At 35.2% G+C, this 27,388-nt stretch overlaps 2 protein-coding genes across 5 annotated transcripts; one reads left to right on the top strand and one right to left on the bottom strand.

The window, feature by feature from the left end:
- Nucleotides 1–8,885: 8,885 nt before the first annotated feature.
- LOC107764916 (uncharacterized) lies at nt 8,886–16,612 on the top strand. Of its 4 annotated transcripts, none has more exons than XM_075242203.1 (4): nt 8,896–9,157; nt 11,535–13,404; nt 14,504–15,650; nt 15,750–16,612. In XM_075242203.1, the coding sequence occupies exons 1-4, from the start codon at nt 9,093–9,095 to the stop codon at nt 16,589–16,591; spliced, it is 3,924 nt and encodes a 1,307-aa protein (XP_075098304.1). In that variant the 5' UTR covers nt 8,896–9,092; the 3' UTR covers nt 16,592–16,612. The 4 variants fall into 4 exon arrangements, with proteins under 4 accessions (XP_075098307.1, XP_075098304.1, XP_075098306.1 ...); XM_075242205.1 differs by lacking the exon at nt 8,896–9,157 and adding an exon at nt 9,489–9,603; XM_075242206.1 differs by having other exon boundaries at nt 8,886–9,157; nt 14,504–16,612.
- Nucleotides 16,613–21,724: 5,112 nt separating this feature from the next.
- On the bottom strand, nt 21,725–23,368 carry LOC107764917 (uncharacterized). Its single transcript, XM_016583500.2, has 2 exons — nt 23,097–23,368; nt 21,725–22,205 (listed from the first exon to the last, which is right to left on the bottom strand). The coding sequence occupies exons 1-2, from the start codon at nt 23,366–23,368 to the stop codon at nt 21,725–21,727; spliced, it is 753 nt and encodes a 250-aa protein (XP_016438986.1).
- Nucleotides 23,369–27,388: the final 4,020 nt, after the last annotated feature.

Below are 27,388 nucleotides of genomic sequence, written 5' to 3'. Positions count from 1 at the left end.
TTGCTGTAGCTTTTTCTCTATTTGTTCAACTACGTTTATATTGTGGTTGGTTGAAGAGCTCTCAATCGACTGTGCCTATTTAGTGTGTATTACTCGGGAGAGAGTGTATATTTAGGTAGTTGTTGAACAACATCACTCCTGACATATATGAGGGATCAATACGAAGGGTTTAAAGGTAGAATTAGGGATAACGAAACCTTGGTGCGATCCGAGTGAGCCGTACTTAATGCATGCTAGCATAATTCGGAAGAATATGTTTAGTAAATTGTGGTAGTTACTCAGGAGAGAATTACGACACTCAGAGCGCTCATGATCAGTAGAGAAGATTTAGAAAAAATTATAAAAAATATAGCGGAAAGGATTCCGACAATAGGGGAAATCATAACTCTAAACCTCCTTAATCTTGTCTACAATCTTTATCCTTGTTAATTGATAGTTTTACTGCTTTTCTAGTATTTGTTAGTTAATTAGATAAAAATAAACATTATAATCTTTATAATAAGGGAATTGTTTGGACTTGTATTTCTTAGCGATATTGAACAACTGTAGCTAAGCCTTAGTTCTCGGCGGGATTCGACTATGGACTTGTAAATCGAATTATATTTGCAACGATTGCTTAGTTCTTTTATAAGGCATAGTTGGGCGTGATCAAATTTTGGCGTCGTTACCAGGGAGCTAACGGTATAGCTATAGATGTACATATATCTAGGTTGCAAGTTTGAACTTTTGTTTTTGTTTTCTTGTATTTGATTATTTGTTTATTCTATTTTTTTATTTTTGATCCGAGAGACATGACATCTTGGAATTATGAGATTTTTTATGTTGGTAATTCTACTTTTGATCCTCCTTATGCATATTATGGAGGAAACAACCCATTGCAAAATTATCAAAATATTCCCGAGAGCGAGTTATGTGCACCAACTCAATCTTATATGTGGAATGTGTGTGATATGTGTGGTGGTCAAGATGGTTACTTTCATGGTTGTGATTATTTGTTTTATCCTCCCCCAACCCCATACTATGATGGTTCTACTTTTCCTGGTGAAGTTAATAGGAACAAAGATTCCAGGGAAGCTGACCTGAAGGAGATCAAAGATATGTTAAAGCTGACCAAAGATATGTTAAAGTATTTCATGTAACTATATGATAAGAAACCACTGCAGATACAATTGCAAGAGGCAAATATTCACAACTTGGAGGCTCAAGCGAATAAACTAATTGAACCTTGTAAAGCGCAACAAGTTTACATTGTGGATAGTAGCCAAGAAGAGCATGAATTGGCTGTAGAAATTGTCATTATAATGGAGGAGTTGAGAGTAGAATATGACCAAACCAATTGTCACACCTCCTTTTTCACCCGCGCCCTGCAAAGGGGCGTAAAAGGGAGTTTTTCCAATTAAAGGACAATCGAAACGGGATTTTATTTAAAGATTCAGAGTCGCCACTTGGGAGATTTGTGGTGTCCCAAGTCACCGGTTGAATCCCAAATCGAGGAAAAGAGTGACTCTGTTTAACAGTTTGCGCACCAGAAATCCGGATAAGGAATTCTGTTAACCCGGGAGAAGGTGTAAGGCATTCCCGAGTTCCGTGGTTCTAGCACGGTCACTCAACTGTCATATTCGGCTTGATTATCTGATTTTATACAATTATGAACCTATGTGCAAATTTAACTGTTTACCGCTTTTGTTATTATTTATTCAAAGAATTGCAACGTCGTGAGGATGCATCTCGAATTGCGCCACATAAATGTACCCGCAATTTTCGATACGTTCCAACTTCGTTGAGATTTGGATTTGGGTCACATAAATGTGCACCCAAGTTTAGGAAGATAACATTATTAAATATGCGCCTAAAGATACTAACGCGTTGTTATTTTGAGAAAAACCGTAAAGTTCGCTATACGGCCTGTCTTGAAATCTAAGCATTTGAAATAACTGTCCGTTGAGGGCCCCGCAGTTTGTGTATTCTTGTTTGTCGAGGCTCGTCTCATTCATTATTTTTTAAAGGAATTTGCAACGTCATGGAAATGCATCTCAAACCATGTCACAATCAATGTACCCGTGATTAACGACACATTTCGACTTCGTTGAGATTTGGATTTGGGTCACATAAATGTACACCCGAGTTTAAGAAAGTAAATAATTTAAAGCGCCGGAAGTGACTTGCGCGTTGTTATCTTTTGGGGAAGGCCGTGAAATTGGCTAAACGGCTCGTCCCTAAGTCTAAGTATTTTAAAACAAATATTTATTGAGGGCCCCGCAATTTTGTATTTTTTATTCGGCGAGGCTCATCTCATTTTTTATTCAAGGATATCCTAAAGCGACTATGATTTTCTATTATTGGTCTCTAAGAATAAAGAAAAATCCTAATCAATTAGCATTAAAAGTTCGAGCTTCAAGTTCAAGTCCGGGTCCAAACAAAAGGAAACACCTTCTAGTTTGAACCCGCTACCTAACTTAAGATCCGCCGCCTGTCGTTGTAAATATTAACAAACCAGCTATCATTTCGAACCAGTTCAACTTTTAGCTTTATTATATGAATTGGATTATTGGAGTTAACTATGTGGAATATAAAGTCATTTTTGAGCTCTTTTTACGATTTGTTGAAAAATGCATCAATGCTTAAAACTGACATCAAGCTAACATTAATCACTAACATTCGAGAACTAACATTAGTTAATAACCTTATTTACATTGCTATTTAAAATGATGTTATTTACTCAAGTGAACTCGCGATTTCAGAATTAGACCTATTAAACTAACATGCTGATTTTCATAAACTATTTGAACTTGTTTTGTGACATAAAACTATTTTAAACTGTTTCACGACTACTGAACAAAAGAATTAAATACAGTATATTTCATAACTAGTAATCACCAACTAAGATTAATTACAATTGATATTCCATGTTTGTAGAAATAGATTCAATCAGTCCAGTTTATGCATTTCAAAATCATTCCAATACATACTATGAACTATCAAGTGAACTACTACTTATACATCAAATTAAACACAAAGAAATAGTTATTTTCAGAAATCTATTCCAACAACTCTTTACTTCCTTTCCTTTAAATTTGAGAGTTGTAGAACATGTACCTGGATAACGGAAATACAAGAAGATGAAGGAGCAGTCAACAACAGTAATAACACAGCAACGCAGTGACAGAACAACCCAGTGGCAGATTAAAAAAAGAAGGAACCAACAGAGTTCCAGCAACACCCAATGAGAACAGTAGCCAATAACTAATAGCAAACTCAGGAAGAACCAATTGAAACCCTAGAAATACCAAACAGCACACCAATGAAACAGCAACAGTACTAGTTCTGATATTCAGCAGTAAAAGAAGAGACCCACTTTTTAGTTTCTTAGCTCTCCAAACACTGAACCTTTTGGATTAAAAACCAGCCTGTTTTTTACTATCGAATTACTGAACTTTTTTATGTTAAATTACTGCAATGATAGTCTATAATTACATATTTTAGTCTATAATTACATATTTTAGTCGCTTATTACACTCTAAATTACTGCACTTTAATTGAGTTTGAACTTTAATCGCTAGTGTTTTGCACTAATTGTGTATTTTATGCCTTGTAGGAGTGATTTCGAGCTATGTAGATATCATGGAATGAATTTAAGTGATTTGGAGCTTTGAAGTCTGAGTAAAAGCCCAAGGAATCAAGTCAGGATCGTGTTCGGGGATTAACAGATGATAGTTAAGAACGAAACGAAGAATCAAGCGGGCATAAGATGCATTGTCTAGTAAAATACACATAACTTTTCGCTCAAAACTCCGTTTGGACTACATAATATATTGTTGGAAAGCTATTTGAAAGGGCTACAACTTTCATGTTTTGCATTTTCGTGAATTCCCACTACAGAGGCACATAGAGCGCTGAGCCTGTGGAAAATTCTTGTAGCCTGTCAGAATCAGCTCTCTGAACTTCCGCACAAGCACACCACGTGGTGCGTCGCCCTATGCGGCGCGCCTGTATAAATTTTATAGAGCCAGAGTTCTATTTCGCTCAGAAAAAAAGTGTTTCATCTTGGCCCGACCCTATTTGGTATAAATACATGTAAAAATGCTATTTTGAGGACGGGGACATACTTTTGACACACTTTAGACCTAGGGAGAGCACGGAGCCGCCGTGGAAATCGGAGATTGGACCTAAGGAGGCAAGAACACACTAGGAGCAAGGCGGGGAATTTTTCTACGAGTTTTTCACTTCCTTCTTCCTATTTCCATTATTGGTTATGAATTTTAGTATTGTAGCTATGCATACTATTATGAATAGCTAATTTGTTATTTACGGTTTTGATGGAACCTATTGGAGGATGATTTTCCTGTTACATTAATAAAGATTTGTCATAGTATTTTCTCTATTTGTTCAACTACGTTATTATTGTGGTTGGTTGAAAAGCTCTCAATCGACTATGCCTATTTAGTATGTATTACTCGGGATAAAGTGTATATTTAGGTAGTTGTTGAATAACATCACTCCTAACGTATATGAGTGATAAATACGGAGGGTTTAAAGGTAGGATTAGGGATAACAAAACTTTGGTGCGATTCGAGTGAGCTGTACTTAATGCCAGACCAGCTAGCGTAATTCAGGAGAATATATCTAGTAAATTGTGGTAGTTACTCAGGAGAGAATTATAACACTCAGAGCGCTCATGATCGGTAGAGAAGACTTAGGCAAATTTATAGAAAACGTAGCGGAAAGGATTCCGACAATAGGGAAAATCATAACTCTAGACCTCATTAATCTTGTCTCCTATCATTATCCTTGTTAATTGATAGTTTTACTGCTTTATAGTATTTGTAAATTAATTAGATAAAGATAAACATTATAATCTTTATAATTAGGGAATTGTTTGGGCTTGTGTTTCTTAGCGATATTGAACAACTGTAGCTAAGCCTTAGTTCTCTGTGGGATTCGATTCCAGACTTGTAAATCAAATTATATTTGTAACGACCGCTTAGTCCTTTTATAAAGCATAGTTGGGCGTGATAAAAAATCCTTGTAAAACCAGTTCATATTCTGAATTATCTCTTTGGGGTCGTTTGGTATGAAGTATAAGAAGGTATAGTGCTGGTATACAAATTTAATACCACCTTAATACTTTGTTTGGTTAGGAAACCTGGTATAAGTTATTCCGAAATTAAAATTAGTATAGGGATAACTTATACCTTGTAGAGAGTGGGGTAATTCATGTCTGGATAATTTATACCTTATTCTTAGAAATTATGCAATTGTTATTTTTAAAACACCATACCAAACAGTGGATAAAAACAATACAGGATAATTAATCCTGGTATAACTTATATCAGCATAACTTATCCCGGTATAAGATGTATTCAAACCAAATAACCCCTTAGCGTATAGAATTTAAGATTTACATTTTATCAATTCTGTCAATTTAATTGTGTTCAGCCGAAATAGTCTGATATTTGGTTGTTCCTATTGGCTTACATAAACTTGACAACACAGAAAATATATTCGCAGGGAAGCAGAAAATCTGACTGCTTCGCCATACTTTGACGTTTTCCGTTAAGTGGCCGACCAATACCGGAAACTTTGTCCTTTAGGCTAGGGCATGTGTGCCGCGGGCTCACTAGCGCTTAGATAAATACATTTTTTTTGGTTTTTCACCTGATATCCGGTGTTCGGTACCCGCATTGAAGCTCGATTATATTTGGATTTGTGCCGTGTAGGGCCCCATTCGGGAGGAAACGCTCTTTACCAAGGATTTTTCTATACCCAAAGCTCGAACCCGAGACCTCTGGTTAAGAAAAGAGCAGTCTCCATTAACTGCACCACATCCTTTGATAGTGCTTAGATAAATACATCAATCAAATCATATAGGAAATTAAGATTTGAAATTTATATATTTTAGTTTCAATCATTTTAAGTCATTCGATTTTAAATTAATAATTTATATATATTTAATAAATTTTTAATACAAATATTGAATTTGAACTAGAGCTAATGGTTTCGGCCGAATACGTATTCCCATTCTAATTTTGTACAAATATTGAATTTGAACCAGAGCTAATGGTTTCGGCCGAATACGTAATTCCCATTCTAATTTTGTCCCATACCAAATCATATAAACTATCATAATTTATTGGCTTAATATAGTAAAAATATATATTAATTAATTATCAGGAAGTGAAAAAATCGGCTTTGTCATATTTTGTGTCATATATCTATAAAGATATATTTGACTGTAAACCCAATCAATTATACTAAGGTATTCATTTTTTTGTTTGTGATAGGTAATTGATTGACATTAGTGAGACCATTTGTTAATAGAATAAAGAATATGTATGTGTTACGTGGTTAAATATTTTTTAAAAAATATCAAAAACACTTAATGGTATGACATCTGAATTATCCTTAGTCGCCAAATCTTACACAATATATTATAGTAATAATAGTAATTATAAGGTCCCCATTTCTTCTGTCCCCACAATATTTACTCCTCTCATCTTATATTTTTGTGATGTTATTTGTTGGACACGAAGGATACACACGCAGACAATTATACATGTAACAAACAAATAATTTATTGAACAATATGCAGAACTTCTGTAAATTTTGTATCAAGCAAACAGAAAAAAAATTAATTAATGAATGACAAACGTAAAATGTCTCTACTTTTACTCCCTACCAATTCGTTTTTTAATGTGGAGCCCAAATTAGCTAATTCGTGTCACATAAGACTTAAGAAAGATAGGATGATATCATGTGACACTAATAAAAGCAGGACGAACTAGGCATGCTATTTTCTTTACTCTTTATTAAGTAGATGGATAGTTGACTTTACCAAATTGTATGCTAATCTTATGACAATAATAAAATAAAAATATAAAGAGAGTATAATATGTGATTCCCACCTAGTGATAGAGCGTTGCGTTGTACCCCTCACGTTTCTTGCCACCTGTCCTTCATTGCCTAATTAATCACCAGGAGTAACACTATTTTCCCTCGAAACCTTAAGGACAAAAATTTAGGGTAATTCTTCAAAAATATTCGTATTCGCTATTTTATATTAAATTAATGAACACACGACAAAAAAATTTATATACTCTCTTATCACTATAATATTTATTATTATTTTAAACAAGAAATTTCATTATAATATATTTATTATAATTTAATATAAATATTGTGTGCCCGTAATTTTTATTCTCAGAAGGGTAGCTATATTATTTTCCCATTTTCCCTCGAAAAGTTAGTGACTAGGATATTCGATATTCCCATTGCCTTTCAAATTGTTGAACGCCGCTATCTATGGTGCCGGAGACTCAACACATATTTGGGGCCCCTAGGCACAGTTGTCACTTAACCGTTTCCTCAAAGTAGCCGTACATCAAAGGGGCACGAATCTTTATAAAAAAAGACTCACGCTTCAATACGCATTTGATATTTATATTAAAATTAATAAATACCAGACAAATATATATATATATATATATATATATATATATATATATATATATATTATTAAATTGTATTCAAAAATATATATTTTATCTTTAAATTTATAATAATTATTATAAATTAATATAATTTTGTGTAAATATCATATATGAAAATTTCGCCTTTACGTGCCTTCTTTTTTTGTTTTTTTTTTTAAAGTAAAGCATTATTTTATTATTAATTTAAGATTCACAATTTATTTTAGACGGAGTGATTCTTCAAATGAAAATATATTATTTTTATATTAATGTGTGTATGTGTGTGTATATATATAAAATCAATATACAGTTTTGTCCTAATCTATCTTCTCCTTTCGTTTATTTGAGTCGAGAGTCTGTCGAAAACAGTCTCTTTACTCCTCCGGGGTTAAGGATAAAGACTGTGTACACACTACCCTCTCCAGACCTCACTTGTAGGATTTTATTGGGTTTTTATTATTGTTATTGTGACAAGAGGGGTTGCTCTGATGGTAAGCAACCTCCACTTCCAACCAAGAGGTTGTGAGTCGAGTCTCCCCAAGAGCAAGGTGGGAAGTTGCTGGAGGGAATGATGTCGGATTTCTATTTGGAAACAACCTCTCTACCCCAGGGTAGAGGTATGATCTGCGTACACACTACCCTCCCAGACCCTACTAAGTGGGATTATACTGGGTTGTTGTTGTTATTATTCTTATTGTCATAATTAGTATACAGTCTAACCTCTCTGTAAGACTATAACAGCCTAATTTACATAAAGATTCATTTCATAAAAGATTTGACTTTTATAGTGAATATTTGTTATACCGTAATATTGTTATAGAGATCTAGCTATATTCTTGCTTATTGGGTTAGGAAATGTAATTAGTATAATAGTCCGTTTGGTCAAGTTGCAAAAATAAGTTTATTTTGAGAAGTATTTTTTTTTCAAAAGTGCTTTTCTCAAAAGTACTTTAGGTGAGAAGCAGTTTGTGTTTGATTAATTAGTTTGAAAAGCACTTCTGAGCAACAATTAATGTTTGGCCAAACTTTAAAAAACTGCTTCTAAGTGTATTTTTCTCAAAAGTTCTTTTCAAAAAAATGCTTTTGGAAAGAAACTACTTTTTTCTGCTTTTCCAAAACTGCTTCAGTTTCTTCTCAAAACACTTTTTTTCCTTTTAGAAATTTGGCCAAACACCTTAATTTTTGACCAAAAATACTTTTGGCAAAAAAAAAAGAAGTACTTTTGATCAAAAATAAGTTTGGCCAAACAAGCTATAAACCAATCGGTCAAATGTGTAACTTGGCCGTGATAATATCATTCGTCTAAAAAGGAAATAGTAATAGAATAGAAATTATTCTTTGGCTGTGGGTAGTTAAGTAATTTTGTTCCTTGAAGAGTCATTTTCTCAGTTTTTTCAGTTTTTTTTTGCTCCTCGTTCGTTCTTCGAGGCCATTCATTCGGGGGGGTGTTATCAGGTGTACCCTGTCCCTGCTTCTGTTGTTTTTCTTTCTGCTCCAATATACTCACTATCTTCTTTTTTATTTTTGGGCCCGAAAATCCAATCGGTAAAAAATTTACAAAGCCCTAGCCACCATCACAAACTATCAATTTTTTTTTCACTCAATGTTTTTTTTCTCTTCTCGTCAATGGATTCTCAAACCCTAATAATGATCGGAGCTCCACATCAGCTCTTTAACATCTCCCGCCGCCGGTAACTCCTCGCCGCCGCCTTATTTTCCATTTGTTCGATTATTACTTTAGTGCGTAATATGTTATTTTTATCATTTTGGAGCTCTGACTGCTTATTTATTGTATGTTTTGGTTAATTAATGAACATGCAAAAGCTATGAATATATAAGATTGTGTTTCGAGCTTTGTTTTACTTCATTTACTTAATTAACTATTATTACTACTTTAGGAGCAATTGTTTTACTTGTGTATTTAATAAGACAGCTGAAGTATGAGGCCTTAGCTCGTATTATTAGCGTTTTGTAGTTTTTATATGGAAAAATAATTTTTTTTTATTGGCCGAGGTATCTGAGCCAGCTTGTGCATACTTGACTATTACGCGGCTTACTTGCTAGTGGGCGGAGCTAGGGTGGTAGAAGAGGGTTCAATCGAACCACCTTCGCCGGAAAATTAGTCTGCATATATAAGGTCAAAAATATTTTTATGTATATATATTAGTAGGTGTTGAATCCCCTTTATTTTTTCTCGTGTTTACTTTTTTATTTTGCTGAATCCACTAGGTGGAAATCGTGGCTCTGCCATTACAGTGCTACCGCCCATGTAATAGTTGTGTATGTTTGGTTAATGAATGAATATGCAAAAGCTATGAATGAATAAATATGCTTACTTTATTTACTTAATTAACTACTATTACTACTATAGGAGCAATTGTTTTACTTGTATGTTTAATAAGACAACTGAAGTATGAAACATTATCTCGTATCATTAGTGTTAGTTTTTTGTGCGGAAAATTTTCTTTTTTAAAGATTTAAATAATATACATTGACAATAAAAAGATTGTTTTTACACTTCAAGTGAATATTAACTTGTGATATAATAGGTTAGTTATCATTTCTACTACATTGTGAATTAATGTTTGTGATGAAATGTACTTGCAATTATCTAACTAGTAACTTGATTATGTAGATACTTGTTTCACACATAGAACTTAAAACTTTTTTTTATGACGAAGGTCTCAGAGCCAGCTTGTGTACACCTCGACTATTACACATGGTACCTACTATCTCCCACCAGTACATGCACCCGGTAACTCTGTGCACCAAGGCTTAGACAAATGAAAAGAAATCACCTAGTTTTAATCGCTGTTGGGATTTGAACCTGAGACCTCATGGTTATCGTCCCACTTCATTGACCACTAGACCACACCTTGCATGGGAGACGTTGTAAATCGTCATCTTTATATTTTTTCTATTTTTATTATTTGATTGTCCCTTATATCTTCTTTTTATTCCCAAAATTGGTGCTTTTTTTTTTTGGGAAATAGTAGACTCCTACTAGTTTGGATTGAGTTGTCATTAATGTTCTCTTTATGCTCCAATAGACTTTGTTTTTGGGCCTAAAATCCAATCGATAAAAACTATAAAGCCCTAGCCACCATAAAAGAATCATCAGAAACAAGCAAAAATATTTCTCTCATGTTCTTTTTCTCTCCCCATCAATAGATCCTCAAACCCTAATGATTGGAGCTCCACATCAGCTCTTTAACATGTTCCGCCGCGGGTAACTCCTTGCCGCTTTATTTTCTGTTCAGCCGATTATGTTTGCTCTATGTTACTTTTTCGTGTTAATGTTTTCATTTTTAGAGTGTAATTTGTTTTTCTTCTTATTTTGGAGATTTGATTGCCTATTTATGTAAGCTTAGTTAATGAATGAACATCTAAAACATATGAATGATTAAGATTGATGATATCTTTCGTATATATAGCAATTTTGCGAGCTTTCTTTACCTACAATTACTTAAATTAACTACTATTACTATTTTAGGAGCAATTGTTTTACTTGTGTATTTAATAAGGCAACTGAAATGTGAGGCATTGGCTCGTATCATCAGCGTTTTGTAGTCTTTTGTATGGGAAACATTGTTTTTATTTTTTGACGGAGGTGATTGAGGCACAAGCTCGACTGTTGCACCTGCAACCTCCAACCAGTGTAGGTACCGGGTAACTCTACCTACCAAGGTTTAGGCGGGTGGGGAATAAATCACCTAGGATTTTGTTGTCTATGTTGGGATTTGAACCTTGAGACCTTATGGTTCTCCCACTTCATTGACCCTAGGCCACTATGTTTTCTATTTTTATTGTTTGATTCTCTCTTATACTACTTTTCTTTTCATTCCCTAAATTAGTTTTTTTAAAATAGTAGACTACTAGACTCCTAGTTTGGGATTGAGGTGTTGTTCATGTCTTTACTGTTGTTGATGTTGTGCTTGTATTCCCAAGGATGCGTGTTTACCTCTGACCTGCCGAATTGCTGTATAAAGTTCGTCTTTTTTCGTGTGGATGATGTTTTATGTTCTATTTTCTTTGTCAGCTATTAATTTGCATTAGTAATTTCTTCAGGAGAGTATTTCACCATGGTGAAGCATTTTGTTTTTTGATGGTTCTGTTCCATATCATCATTATTCTGGCAAAAGGTGAACCATGTTCAATGAAGGGAATGCAAAACCAAGCAGAATATGATACATTTATGTCCTACAGAACCAATGACGATTCTGAGTTCGAGGATGGCTTTACTGGTGATTTATCATCTGGATTCGTTCTCGAGAATCCCCTCCCTCGCCAAAGTCCTGATAGCGCGTGTTCACATACTGACTTATTTTGCTTTCCTCCAAGATTGCGTGGTTTTTTGTCTGAAGAGAAGAATGCACAATCACAAGTTGAAGAAGTTTCTGGGGTTCAATCCGATGTTGCTTTCCCTATAGGATCAGATGAAGAGAATACAAATATTAGTAGGTCATCCGATTCTTGTATTTTCAAGTTCTTGGGTGGAAGAACAATTTCATGCTATCTGAGTTACCAGGAGTGTTACAGCGAATTGCCTTGTGGTTGTATAAGAAGGAATAGAGAAAATGGTGTTTCTTTTGGTGGAGGACCTTTGTCTGATGATAAACATCAAAATTTGAAACCAAAAGGGGAAGACGAGACAACCAGGTTCAAGTTTTTGGGTGGTTCTTCCCCTCATGTAGAAATCAATCCCCCTGTGCTGGACTGGGGGGAGAAGTATTTATATCGTCCTTCATTAGCTTTTCTAACTGTTAAAAATACTCGCAGAGACAGCACACTGACTGTATTTGAACCTTATGGAACCAATTCTCAGTTTTACCCTTGCAATTTCAGTGAAACGTTGTTGGCACCTGGTGAAACTGCGTCAATTTGTTTTGTGTTTTTGCCTACATGGTTGGGTCTCTCTTCAGCGCAATTTGTTTTGCAGACAAGCTCTGGTGGTTTCTTTGTTCAGGTGAAGGGTTTTGCTGTTGAATCCCCATATCGCATACAGCCTTTAGTCGGTCTTGATATTTCCTCTGTTGGAAGGCGGAGTGAGAATATTTCATTGTATAATCCTTACAATGAAGCCCTCTATGTGGAGGAGATAACTATTTGGACGTCTGTTTCTTCGGGAGATAATACCCGTTATGCAAAGGCAATTTGTAATGTAAGTAGAAGTAAAGATTCAAACAGTAGTTTCAGCTTGCTCGGTGTTAAGGAGTGGTTGGATATCAAGGGTAGTGAGGTTGGTATTCCTCTAATTGCAATTAGACCCCATAGAAATTGGGAAATTGATCCTCAGAAAACTGAGACCATCATAGAATTAGATTTCCCTAGTCATACTGGGGGTGAGATATTTGGCGCCTTTTCTCTGCAGTTGCTTAGCTCTTCCAAAGGTAAAGCTGATACAGTTGTTATTCCTCTCAAAGCAGAACTGGACAAGACTTCAGCTTTTAGTGAGCTCACAGATCCACTTTCTGTGTCTTTTGAGACTGTAGGACCATGCGCTGCTGATGGCACTAGTTTTGTAGCTCTTTCAGTGAGAAATAATTCTCCTTATATATTGAGCATTGTCAGGATAAGTGAGACTGGAGAAAACACCGAGCATTTTCGGATCAGATATGTTGAGGGATTGCTACTCTTTCCTCGCACTGTTACGCAGGTGGCTGTTGTCACTTACACTCCCCCAGCTGTTGAGTTGCTTGATCCTCTGCTGCAAGGAGAGGATCAAGCTCATGAAAGGAGCATGAACTGTAAATTGCTAATAACAACTAATGATTCGAGAACTTCTGACATTGAAGTTGCTTGCCGTGATGTAGTGAGACTTTGTTCAGGAGGTAAATTTGACTCTTCTATTGGTCATGGAGAATACTCTGACGAGGTAGAACTTGGAAATTCAAGAACAATGTCTAGCAGCAGCATGCATTCACCATCAGAAATCAAGGTATTGGAATTCTGACATTGGTTTTTATTATCTCGCTAATTTTGTGGGTGTAACATCTCTTTTTCAGGGGATTTTTCAAACACTTAAATGAGTAAAAATAATTTGTCGAACTTCTACAAGTTTCAGGGTTCAAATTATTAAGAGTTAAAGATCTAAGTTTATATGTGTTTTTCCTATTTGATGAATTTTTGCTGGCAACTGGAATTTATATTGAGGTTTTTATCTGAAAATCCTGTGGCAAGAAACTCAAACTAAGTCCTTAAAAGTATCTGTGTATGTAGAATGTAGAAGTCCTTGATTATCAGCATAACCTGTAACATATGAAAGGTGGAGCCATGCAATACCATATCAAGTATAATTCAGGGGCTTGCCTCTTCAAAAAAAGTACAATTCAGGGACTCATCTTTTCTGCCTAATCTATAGTAGGATGTATGCGTGTTAAAATTAATCCATCAGAAACACTAGTTTCATGTAAAGTTGGCATGGTTGTTCATTGCATCTAGAGGCTTCCTTGCTCATACCATAACCTTGGTTTCCAATCTCTGTTTTTGGACTGGAACCCACTTTCTCATTCACAAGGATGTAAATTTTGTTATGACTCTGGACTTTAAGTATTTGATTAGGGACTTCTGTGGAAAAAGAACTGTGTGGTGTTCTGTTCGTATTTCAAGATGCTGGATCCAATTTTCTCCCTCTCTGGCAAAGTTCTATTATCACTTTCCGTTTTTTTAAGTACATAATAGGGAAGAAATTCTTCTGCAAATATACCCGTAATGATTATCAAAAGCTATTCTTTGATTTCTTATGCTTGAATCACTGTAACCACTCCCACAGAATTTAGCAGAAATGATGGGAATGTGCATAATGAGCTGTGTTTACTACGTCAGCAGAGTTGTAGTTCTGACGCGAATTTATTTCATGTAAAACTTCACTTTTTAAGCTTTGTGAAACAACTCTAATTTTGTCCATGGTTAATCTGAATGTACTTGTTGTGGAGATAGCTGTCATTATGGTATTAGTCATATGCCTTCTTCATTTAGTACAGTTGTATATAGAATTAGCTCTTGATTGTTGATATGTCTATCCATTTAATATGCAGGCCGTGGATACAACAGTGGCAGATGAGTTGGTATTGAGGAACTGGAAATCTCAAGCTACTGCAAATGGCATGTCAGTACTGGATGAAAGTGAAATTGTGTTTCCAGTGATTCAGGTCGGAAGTCATCAGTCTCAATGGATCACGGTAAAAAACCCAAGTCAAAAACCAATCTTGGTTCAGCTTGTTCTGAACTCCTGGGAAATTGTTGATGAGTGCAAGACTTCAGGAAGCCATTTGCAGCCTTCTCTATCCAGTAGAATAGTTGGCAATTATTCTATTGCTCCTAGGAGATATGGTTTTTCGCTAGCTGAGAATGCAGTAACTGAAGCTCTTCTTCACCCTTTTGGTAGAGCATCATTTGGTCCAATTTTATTTCAACCTGCAGCTCGATGTCAGTGGAAAAGTTCAGCTTTGGTCAGGAACAGTCTTTCTGGCGTGGAGTGGTTACCTCTGAGAGGATCTGGAGGGTTGCTTTCTTTGGTCTTGCTTGATGAGTTTGAACCTGTACAGAACCTGGACTTCAAATTAAACATGCCAACCCCTCTTAATCTCTCTTCTTCGAGTGTGTTATATAACATGAAGGATAATTCTCATGCGTGTTCTTTGTCATTATCAAAAGAGCTTCACGCAAAGAACGTGGGTGACTTTCCCCTGGAGGTCAAAAAAATTGAAATCTCTGGAACAAAGTGTGGAACAGATGGGTTTGTAATAAATGGTTGTAAAGGTTTTTCTCTTGAACCTGAGGAGTCTATAAAGCTTGTTATATCATATCATACTGATTTTTCCGTTGCTACTATACAGAGAGATCTGGAACTGACTTTGGCAACTGGCATTCTTGTTATACCTATGAAAGCTAGTCTTCCTATCTGTGTGCTTCATTTCTGCAAGAAGTCTTTGTTCTGGATGAAGGTGAAAAAATTGCTGTTCACAATTCTTCTCCTAGCTTCTTTATTCTTTCTGGTTCTTTGGTGCATCATACCCCAATTCGTGGCCTTTGGCTCCCATGAGTGCTTGCCTAAGAGTGGTAAAAGCTATATTGCATCTGCAGATCATGCTGGAAAACTGTCTTGCATGCATCCCAGTGACAAACAGAGTGGCAAGTTCGTCTTCTCTAAATTGAACGGTTTGCTTAGATCAATTGGGGAAGGTGAAGCACTGTTGTTGGAAAGTTTTGGTACATCTGAAGATAGTCAAGCTGCCTCCGAAACTCAAGGTGTAACTGATCACAATCTGAATCACTGTGCAGGATATAACTGTTTATCAAATACCCAAAAGGGATTGGAAGTGTCAACTTCTACGAAGTCTGTAGCAATTCAGAGTGCTGATACAAATGCAACCTCCAAAAGCAGTAATCTCACTGTCAAAATTGGAAAAGAGAAAGGGAGGCGGCGAAAGAAGAAAAAGAATTCTGCAACTGCTTTGGCTGGAGTTTTTGAAGTTTCAAGTAGTCATAGTGGCAATTCTACACCATCGTCACCCTTGTCTCCTACCTCAAGTTCAACACCTAGCCGGCCATCTCCACAGTCTACTGATGTGGATGGATCTGCTAAGCTCAGCAATCCCTTTGCTGATGTTGGTAATGATCAATGTAAAAAGAGTACACACTCCAAATTTGCATGTCAGAAGAATGTATCCGAGACAAAGGCGACAGTAACATATGGTGGCAAAAATGCTTGTTTTCCTCGTCAAGAGAAGCCTACTGCACCAAAGAAATTAGCTAGCAAACCTGTTCTGTTGCCTTCAGCAACCTTCCCTTCTGCTGATAAATCTGCTCCTCGCTTGATGTGTCGTCAACCACTATTGGCTTCAAGTTCTATAATTGCTCCACATCTGCGAGCTCCTGGATCTAAACCTCAAAATCAGGTGGCAGTTAAAACTGATGAAAAGATGGGGTTGGAGGAAAAGTTTACTTATGATATCTGGGGTGACCATCTTTCCAATCTTCCCCTTGTAGGTAGGTCAAAGGAGGTATCGGAGATGCCTCCGAATGCTATAGAGAACAGCTCCAGTAGCTTCTTTCTAAGGGGTCCACAGACCCTTATTACCAACTACCAACAGACAACTGTAAGTTCTGACCGTGAAGGTTAATGAAAATTTAGTTAAAATCTACTCTGCTGTCTGATATATATGTTAGGTACAACTTACCTCTTAGATAACTTGTACAAAAAATGCGCATAACCATGTTTTAATAAAAAACAAAGTAGGACACAACTAATTGCAACTATAAAACAGATCAATAATCATTTGATAATGGGATGTAGAACGTTAGACACACCTGTATAATGATAATTTGCCAAGAAAGTATCAAGTGACGCAAGGTTCTATTTAATCATTTTGGCTGACATGTGGATTAAACCTGGTTTGTGTCTCGAGAAAATGTCTAGCTATATTCATACTTAGTCTTGATATACCAAGCTATGATTATGAGTATAATAATTGCACCATACTGCAAAGACATTCCTTTTATGAAGCTTTAGATCTTCCTATCATTTAATGTTGGAAGATCATGTGAATTAAGAGCGCGCGCTTGGTTGTGTAATCTTGCTGCTGGTTGAGTTTGCGTCTTTCTTTGGACCAATGAATCAACTATATTGCTTATTACTGTCTTGCATATTAATAATTGTAAAAGAATAAGAATAAGTTAACATACTATTGAAATGAACAATGGTTATCAGAAAGTTAGAAAGTATTATACATCAAGTGACAACTAATTGCAGAAACTGCAGCAACTTCACCTTTGTCCCAAACAAATTGGGACCGGCAATATGAATTTTCACTGATCATGTTCCTCAGGGGAAAGACTTTACTTTTTTGTTTTGTTTACCATACCCGAGTTTTCTCTTTAAATGTCTATTTTCATTTCATTATTTTTCTAGGGTGTTTTGTTAATCATCCCTATTTGGACAAAAACTTCAGCTTCGCTTTTGCATTAAAATAGGCAGGAGTTGGCAGGCAAAACCTTTCATAACCATTTCCCAAACATCCAATGTAAATAGCCTTTCTAATGCCACTTTCCTAGACTACTCTATGCATATTAGCTTTGGTAATCCAAAGTCTCTCCCCAGAATTGTTATGTCTCAAGGGACAGGGGGGTGGGGGGACTCTTCAGTTTACAATTTACAGAGTGAATCCATTCATTGTGATGATTTTAGCAGTAATATTTCCAATTATCATGTATCTGCTTTATTCACCGAGATGGACTAGAAGTGTAACTCTTCAGTTCACAATTTACAGAGTGAATCCATTCACTGTGATGACTTTAGCAGTAATATTTCCAATTATCTTGTATCTGCTTTATTCACCGAGATGGACTAGAAGTGTAACTCTTCAGTTCACAATTTACAATGAATCCATTCATTGTGATGATTTTAGCAGTAATATTTCCAATTATCTTGTATCTGCTTTATTGACCGAGATGGACTAGAAGTGTAACTGTTCATTTTTAGCATACCGCGTAATTTATTTCTTGTTGATGGGGAAGTGCTGGAGTTATTTATAGGTATGTCTATTTTAATTATGTAATGGACACTGTTGCTCGCCTCCTTAAAAATGTCGTTGCACCGTGTTAGATCCTCCAAATATTATCTTTTTTTGAGGATCTAACACGAATACAAGGCCCCATTGGCTGAAAAACTTATCTGAGGCATATGCACGTTCTGTTCATGGTAGTACGGGCAGTCTATCATGAAATGGAAGATAACTAACCATCGAAAGTATTTGCTAATTGGCTTCTTTGCTACCCTACAGCACTAATGACAGTGTAATGTCAAACATTTCACAGCCTATTTCCTATGAAGGTATGGGTAAATTCAGTCTGTCCATATTAATTATGTTATGAATTTTTTTTAATGTCTATTAGAAGGTTTTGTTCTGTAGAGAACACATATCCCTTGTTACCAGACTTATTTCCCTTTACTTTTTTCTGTTGGTTGGTAATCTGGAAATTGCATGCATAATTCAGAAGATGGAGCTTTTCTCTATGCTTGGAGATCTGCAGTCTGTTGTTTGATACTTACACTGGAATAGATCACTCTGAATAGTAAAAGTTGCTGTATATCTTGACCCCAAAAGAAGAGAGTTGCTGTATATCATGATATCATTGACCTCCAGCTCTGATAGCATTTCATGCCACCATTAAGGTGGTATTGTTTTCATCCAAATTTCCAGTGTTAATATGGTATCAACTATCAATCGCAAGTGTAAATCCGATTCACTCTAGGATATACAGTAGCTTGAATTTGGTTAATCAATGGTAACAATCAATTATACTCCCATTGCCTTCCATGCAGAAGAAAAAGGTCCAAGCAACTCTTCTTCGGTTTTAACTTCAAATTGTTATCACCATGGGTTATTGTGACATGGATAGAATCTTCTGAGGTTTTAGGTTCAAGCCCTGTAAATGAAAAAATTCTGGTATTTAGTCTTTTACCTTTAATGGTTATTATGAGGTGCGAATTTAGTTGGTCAGGACCCTAAGGCGGATGTTTGACATAGGAATTTTTTTTAAAAAAAAGTGCAAATATTATAATTTATAATATTGTGTAGACGGCTCGTCTGTATCTTCTTGAAAACGCATCCTTTCTTTTTGCATATTGTGAAAATTAAAATACTCTATAATCACGGAATCATATTAGATGCTCATGAAATCTATTTATAGTTGAAAAGATGAAGAAGTGCGGCTGCGTCTGCATAATTAGCTCGCAATCAGTAAAGTACATTGACTTAGAGGCAAATTCAAGATTTGAACTTTATTGGGTTGGGATGCCATTGAACTCATTGACCATTTGAATTACAGGACTCAAAATTTAATATTGACATAGTTGAAGCAGATTTCTTAATAAATCGACTAAGCTTAAGCCAAAGCTATTGAGTTCTTTGAATCCATAGCTTATAGTATACATTCCTGCACTAACTGGTTCTAAGACACAAATACATCATTTTTTATAATAAGGGCGATCTTCGGGGCGTTCTCTTTCTTGGTTTTCTTCTTAGGCTACAACTCTGAGCTAAGCATTCAGGTTTTTCTCCTTTAACAGTTTTGCCATTGCATAGGAAATTAATTCTCTTGCTTCTTACTTTACAAACAATCGAGCAATATAGATACTCTTCGTCCTTTATTCTCCCTTGGCATGAGAAACACTTGGGATTTCCGCCATTTCCTTCTTTTGGTTTCAGCAGCATAACCTTATGATTGTTTATTATATAGGGTTGAATATCGGTGATGTCTACCTCCTTTTCTATATCTACTTTTCGTACTGATGCTTTCTCAGAAACTTTAAATATCTGCATTGACAAACAAAACTATTAGTATTAACTAGGCAGGGTTTCAGTTCAAAAATGCCGAAAGCAGAAAAAAGAAAAAGAACTCTCCAAAATTTGAGATGGTTCAACAAAAGACACTCATTTAAAATAAGAGAAGGAACTTTTATTTATTGGTGAAAAACTTACCTGCAAAAGTTGGTGACCTTCATGTGAAGAAACCTTCCAACATAATTCACAAAGAGGTTTGCTTCTGCAGCTCTTACAAAAGCGGGTACAATACTGGTTATTGTGTGCCTCACAGTAATTATGGGGTCTATAAAAATCAGTATTTAATAAAGGTGACAACCACGGTGGATAATTGCTACTCTCCATATCTAAAATTTGATTGGACAATCAACACAAGAAGAATGAAAAAGAAAACTAATCACTTTAATATATATAGACATGTAAATAACTTTAATCCTAACCGATAACGGATTTAACTTTTCCCAATAACTTTCAGAAAAGGAAAACATTTAGAAAAAGATTAATAATATAAATATGCATGATGAGAAAAATTAATTAATTTAAAAAAAGGCACTTCTAATCACCCAAAGGCTTGGCTACACGAAACGGATTAGAAGACCGATGGGTTTTGGAATTGTTTTATGAAGCTGCGTAGTAACTCTTCTCCGTTTTAGTGTTGAACAAGGTCCAAAAAAATAAAAAAACTTGAACAAGGTCCAAAAAAAAAAAAAAAACTTGACGTTATTAGCTTCTTGGTATTTAACTCGGGCAAATTAATGAGAAAGAATATATATAATATATGTAATAATAATAATAATAATAATAATAATAATAATAATAATAATAATAATAATAATAATAATAATATCCATTTGTTAATTAAATGTTAAATTGTAAAACAAGATATAGACCAAAAATTTTAACAGAAAATCAAATAATAAAGAGAAGGACACGCACATATGTAACATGGTTGTCAATAGACGTGTATTTAGGTCGGCCTGGTTAGGGATTTTCAAGTACCAAACCAAATTAGTTGTGTCGAGTTTTTAAATTTATAAGCCAAACCAACAAAAATCGAGGTTTTCAAGCTCGATTTTTCTCAGTTTTTTTTGAGTTTTTTTGGGGTTTTGGATTTTATTTCTGTAAATTTATAGCACAAAACATATAACTTGTGCTTCAAATATTTTTTTAGTCCTAGTAAGATACAAGTACAACTAGATAAGGTGTTTCCTAAGAAAATAACAAGTCATATCATTGTATTAAAATATTCAACAACAAAGAGAATGAAATGGCACGAAAACAAACACTATTGAGTTGAATTTCTTTTGTTAGCTTGCATTACTATTAATTTGGTTTTGGTTTAAACTTTGTTTTGAGTTACTAAAATCTATAACGTATAAAATTTGTTGAATCATTCAAAAATTCTAAGTCTAAGTTTAAAACAATATACTAAAAGACAAAAATTATGAAAGAGTTTAAGAGATATTTATATATTATATTACAATAAATATTTTTAAAAATAGTGTACATATAAGATCAGGCTGGTTTGATTTTGATTTGACTTTTTTTTTAGTTAAAATCAAACCAAACCAAACTAAATCAATTATGGTCATTTTTTTAATATCAAACAAAATGAAATCGAACCACTGATTGGGTTTTTCCTGGTTTGACTCCGAACTATCATTTTGGTGCTATTTATCGATTTTTTTTGTACATTCCTAGTTGTCAATAGTGGCGAATCCAAAAGAAAAGTCACATTCACTAAACATATGTAAATAATATTTTTAGAAACACAATAATGTTGTATAAATGTACATTAAACAAACACTAATGAAAATAATGAAAAGAAAAAAAATTAACTAAGGACATAAAAAGTAAAATCTTAAAACCCTCCAACTCATTTAATAATAGGTCGATACAACTTATAAAAAAATCCTGCATTTGTCACTGTTGTCAAATATACTCCAACTCCTTCAAATTTCCTTCAGAAGCATCAATTGTTGGAAGTTTTATCCTAAGATATTCTATATTACCATGATATCTTCCAGAAGAAAAAACAAGGTAATAATAATCTTGGTCATTTTCCAAGCTATAAAGTTTTTGGCCTGCTGCATAGCCACCAAGAAGTTGATACGATCTTTCTGATTGATCAAGAGTTACACAAATATCATCACCACATGCAGCAAGTTCTAGTTGTGTTCTATATATGAAATCCAAAACTTCTGAAATTTCTTTCTCAAACTCATGAAATGGTCCATTTTCAAAGTTAAATTTTCTAAGCTTGCATAGCCCTTCTCCCAATTCCATCATAGCTCCTTTGTGATTTTGGTTGAAAAGGTGATGGAATCCAACTGCACATTGAAGAATTCCATGAAGTAGAGTTCGAATTGGCTCTTGGGATTGGTTCCAAAGGGCTTCAAGGACGTCATGACATCTGTAAATTAGAGGTAGCAAAATCAATCAATTTTTTTTTGTAATTCGTCAAATTTGTCTAAGTTTGAACAAATTGGCTCATGACACATCTATTTTCTTGAACCAATGGATTCATAGCCTGTTTGGCCAAAAGTGTTTTTTTTTGCCAAAAATTGAGGTGTTTGGCCAAGCTTCTGGAAGGAAAAAAAGTGCTTTTGAGGAGAAGCGGAAGCAGTTTTGGAGAAGCAGAGAAAAGTAGCTTCTCTCCAAAAGCACTTTTTTGAGAAGCACTTTTGAGAAAAATACATTTAGAAGCAGTTTTTTAAAGCTTGGCCAAACACTAATTGCTGCTCAAAAGTGCTTTTCAAACTAATTAGCCAAACACAAACTGCTTCTCACCAAAATACTTTTGAGAAAAACACTTTTGAAAAAACACTTCTCAAAATAAGTTGATTTTTGCAGCTTGGCCAAACAGACTATCTAATGTGAAATAACTCCTCCAATTATTGGGTGAAAGCAGAATTAAATAGTGTAATTCCGACTTCCTTTTTGAAGCCACTCTTTAATTTCCATTAGCACAATCGACTGTTTTTTTTTTTGGCAGACAAACTAGCCTTTATCAGTAGATAGAATTCGGAAGTGGCATCCAAAAGAACCATTTGTGCACATGCCCTAAATTCGACGAGCCAAAATGAATTAAATCTAATTATACAACATCAAATTTAAAGATTGAAAAATTGTGTAAATATGAAGGAACTTCAGCTTATAACAAATTAAGTAAAATACACCAATTTTCACATTCAGGAAAAAAAAAAAAGGATGTGAGAGTAAAATACACCAATTTTCACAAACTCAAAGTTTTGAGTTGGAACACATTTATTGATTTAAAACTTGACCAACTGCAGTTCTTCACCTGTAATAATCTCTGCTATTAAAAAGTGCTACAGCTTCTTGGAAACTGTAATTATCTGAGTTTAGATCATCTTCATCTTCGTATTCCAAAAAACTTCTTCGAGAAAATAGACGGAAATGATATAACGTGGTGTTGATCTTCTTGAATTGATGATGTTTATGGAGATGAACCTTTGAGTAGGCCGGAAAAGAGAGTGAAGATAAGTTTGTGAAGTTAGACAAGGATATTACAGTTTGGTTGAATTGTTGGAGATTGATGGATGAGTTAGCCATTGAAGAAGGCTTTGTTCCATTGAATTGAGGGGGAATAATTTTCCGACTAATCTTTTCTTTGTTTTTGTTTTATGTTTCATCTTTCATGTGGTTGACGTTTCTTCTCTCTCCAAAAATTCCAGATTTTACGTATTCAAATAAGTTATCTTAGATATTTATATCGGAAAATGGCCAAATATTTTAATTTAATACTTCTGTTCTATCTAAAATAATTTATATATCTTTTGTATTCTTATTTGGTCACTCAAACTCTACCGTTATAGTATGAAACATATATACCCTTCTTTTGGACAAAGTTTTGCATGACTGCACACAATTCCCTCGCTTAAAAAAACCCTGAAGACATACTTTTCCGCTTTTCCTATCCTCTTCTTGCTCTCGGTACTGATACAGAAATTAGGGACTTAGCTCGAAAGTAGCTTGAGTGAGTGGGAGCCATTCTGACGGGAAAGTTTGTTAGATTTTAATTTAATTTCTAATTTTTTTTTATTTCATTTTCATCATACTTCACAGAAGATTAGTTAGGAGTATAAAGTGACTATCACTGCATTGTAATTTTATTGAGTAATGACAAATAAGATTTTTTCCTTGTATCTCCTCTCTTCTCTCTCAACCTCTCTTCTCTGTCTCTATCCCCTGAATATCTCTTCTCTCCCCTGATCTTCTTTCTCTCTTCCTCTCTTCTTTGATTCTTCTCTACACCTCGATACCAATAATTTGGTATCAATTGGTATTAGAGCTTGGCGAATTATGGGTCCTCAAAAAGCGGTGGATGTTGTAACTGAAAATCCAACTATGGATTTACAAGAGCGGTACGAGAATTTGAGAGTTTGACAATTAGATCTTCGAGTTGTAATGGAGCATACACAACAGGAATTGCGCGAGGATATGGATCGGAAGCATGCAGAGCTTATCCAAATGCTTAGTTCACTCACACATTCAATTGATGGAAAGCATTTACACATGCAATCGAAGGATAAACAATTGGCTGAGAATCAGAGGCTTTTTCAAAAATTGGAAGAACAATTGAGCAAAAAATGGGTAAAATCTGAAGAGTCATATGAATACTACTGCAAATCGTGCTCCGTTGTTTGTTCTAGTGGGAGGTACTATCGCCTAAAACATGAAGATCTCCGCTTGTGTTGGAAGTGCTTCAAGAATAGAAAGTTTGACCTCGAAACTTCTCCTTTAGATTCTGACCTCATAGAGAGTGTTGAAGTTTTGGAGGATATGTGTTTAAATGTGCTTTTTATGAAAAACAAAAGTTATAATGATATAGATGCTTTGGAAGACACGTTCTTGACTGAATTGTTCGTAGAACATGAGAGCTGGAATATTGCTCACAAGGTGCTTGATAAAATGCCAAAACCGATTTATGGTGCTGTTGAGAGTAATTAGATGCTTTAGACGACATGTGTTTACCTGCACTTTTCATTGAAGCTGAGAGGATAACTTTGATCACAAGGTTTCACATGAAATGACAGGAAGAGATCATGTCAAGGTAGTACATGTATTCATAATAAATAAAAGCAAGTTCTCTTTTTTTTTTTGGTTTCTCACATGGTGTAGGTACCCGCATTGGAGCCCGACTATATCCGGATTCGCGCCGGGTAAGGCCCCATTCGGGGGTAGCGCTCCCTACCAAGGATTTTTCCATACCCAGGGTTCGAACTCGAGACCTCTGGTTAAGGGAGGAACAACCCCATCCACTGCACCACATCACTTGATGGTTCAAGTTCTCTCTTGTTTTAGTTGGAAATGGAATGGTTGTTCCTCTATGGGATCCATGAATAGGTTTGACTACTTTGACTAGTGTGAAGTTAGCTAGTCAGATAGACGATGTTCGAGAAAAATTGATGGATTTTTCTAACAGATTTTGCTTGCCTCGATCATCTGATAACATGAGGAGAGTGCGGGATACTGTATGTCAGTGGTTTATGTATCCTAAGGTTGTGAATGTTGAACTGATAAATGTTGACTACTGGAGAGAAACTCTAAGGGCACTTTGCTACAAATTGCCTATGGATTTGGTGGAAGCTAGTATATTGCAGATTAGAAAAAAGAGGTTATTTGATAATGTTTCTGGAATAAAAGTCACTGAATTCACTGCTTCTTGGGAAGATAGAGCCAAACATGTTCTTATAAGCAAGATAAAAACGATTGCACTTAAGTTTGATATGGTTCCAATGACATTCTGCTACAAATGGCGTATGGTTCCTAAACTTTAACAAGCTAGTTTTGGACTTTTACCTGGTATAATAATAGCTTTTGTACTTTGGAGATTTGGTGACAATGGAAGGTTATAGCAATCTAGCTGTGGCCTTACCTGAAACTACAATCATAGAGGGAGCAAGGCTATGTGGTCCTTCTGTTGTGTATATTGATTTTGTCAGTCCAGGTGCTATCATTCCAACATATAACCTTTTGAACATTGGTAAAGGAGATCCTTCCTTACACTTAATAGTGTTGTCCAAGAAGGAGAATATATTACTTGGGACTCAATTTTGCAATTCACATTGCATGATGACTCAAAAGAGCTAGCATCCACTGGTTTGTCTGCATACAAATGGTCAGTGAGTGAGTGTAAAATCCAGAAGGATTCTCAAAGAAGGAGTGTAGTCATGGCCAGAAACGTGTCTACTACTGAAGCAAAGTTTTCCTTAGAAGGATATATTCTTCTCTGTGAGGAACCATATTTCAACATCTCTCCAACTCCAGGAATAATGCATCATGGGTTTTTAAGTTAGCAAGGGCATATCTTAACCATGGACTCTATTGGTAGTATGAAACTGTGGGATATTATTGGAGGGACTGCTGGTCAAGAATACAAAGAGGTTATAATTGATAAGGAGGTAGAACAAATACATGCTTGCAAGCTATGTCATCTGTGGTTATTTGATTTTGTTCATTGTGGCAATGCATTCTAGTTTTCTTAACCTTGATAGTATACTTGGAGATGGCAAAGTTATATGGTTACAAGGAACTCACAAAGAGTTGATAGTGAATTCTCCAACCAAAGGTAAAGTTAAATTAGGGACATTTAGTCTGGGGACATTTTGGAAGGTTACATTTGTGAGGAATTTGTTTGCAACATCTAGAATTGAGGTTGTCGGACTACATATTTTTTTTGTCAAACACCAATGATTCTGCTAGTTTAAGGGATGGAGTTGTGCATGGTTTGTATTTCACTTTTGATCCAAGTGGTATATTGATTGGCCTAGATAACCAAGCTGTTGGGTTGCATTTTAAAAAACTGCAACATTTAAAATTTTTACACTAGCACACATGTAGCTTTACTGGATATGTGACATCATTCTTCCCTATTCCCTTATATAGTACAACATTTGGAAGCAAATGCAGCGCTAATGATGTTCATATTATTCTTCTGTTGGTGAAGAAACTTGCACTATACCTTCTACATAAGCAACTAGACATCTTCTATTGGTCTATGCTTAAAATTAATGTAGAGGAGCATTATCTCCTTGCTATAAAATTGAGTTACTTGCTTACTGCAACACCTTGAATTCAAGGTCTTCCACATCAATTTCCGTTTGATCCAGGCAGCTCCTTCATGTTGTTATATTACTATGATGATCCAAAATGTTATCTCTTATTTTAAAAGTTAAATCTGTGTTTCGAGGCCTTAAAAGCCTTCTTTTATCTCACCTCAATTTGCGTGCGTAGTCCGGGCGCGTTTCTAGAAATCTTTTATGTGAACTTTAAGAGAAATATTGAATTTAGCCCTTTAAAATTGATTAAAGTTGACTTTGGTCAATATTTTTGGTAAACAAACCCAAACCCTTGATTTGACGGTCATGTAGGGTCCGTAATAAAATATGGGACTTGGACGTATGCCCGAAATCGAATTCCGAGGTCCCTAGCCTGAGAAAAGAATTTTTAAAGAAAAAATTGTTTGTTGGAAAATATAAAGACTTTTGGAAATGAAATGGTGTGTGTTCTTGATGGTATCAGTCCTGTATTTTGGTTCAGGAGCCTGGTACAAGTTTAAAATAATGTTTA

The sequence above is a fragment of the Nicotiana tabacum genome, chromosome 21 (genome assembly GCF_000715075.1).
Source record: "Nicotiana tabacum cultivar K326 chromosome 21, ASM71507v2, whole genome shotgun sequence".
NCBI classification, from domain to species: domain Eukaryota; kingdom Viridiplantae; phylum Streptophyta; class Magnoliopsida; order Solanales; family Solanaceae; genus Nicotiana; species Nicotiana tabacum.
The sequence above is the reverse complement of the archived record's forward strand: the minus strand, read 5'-3'. Positions and strand labels throughout refer to the sequence as shown.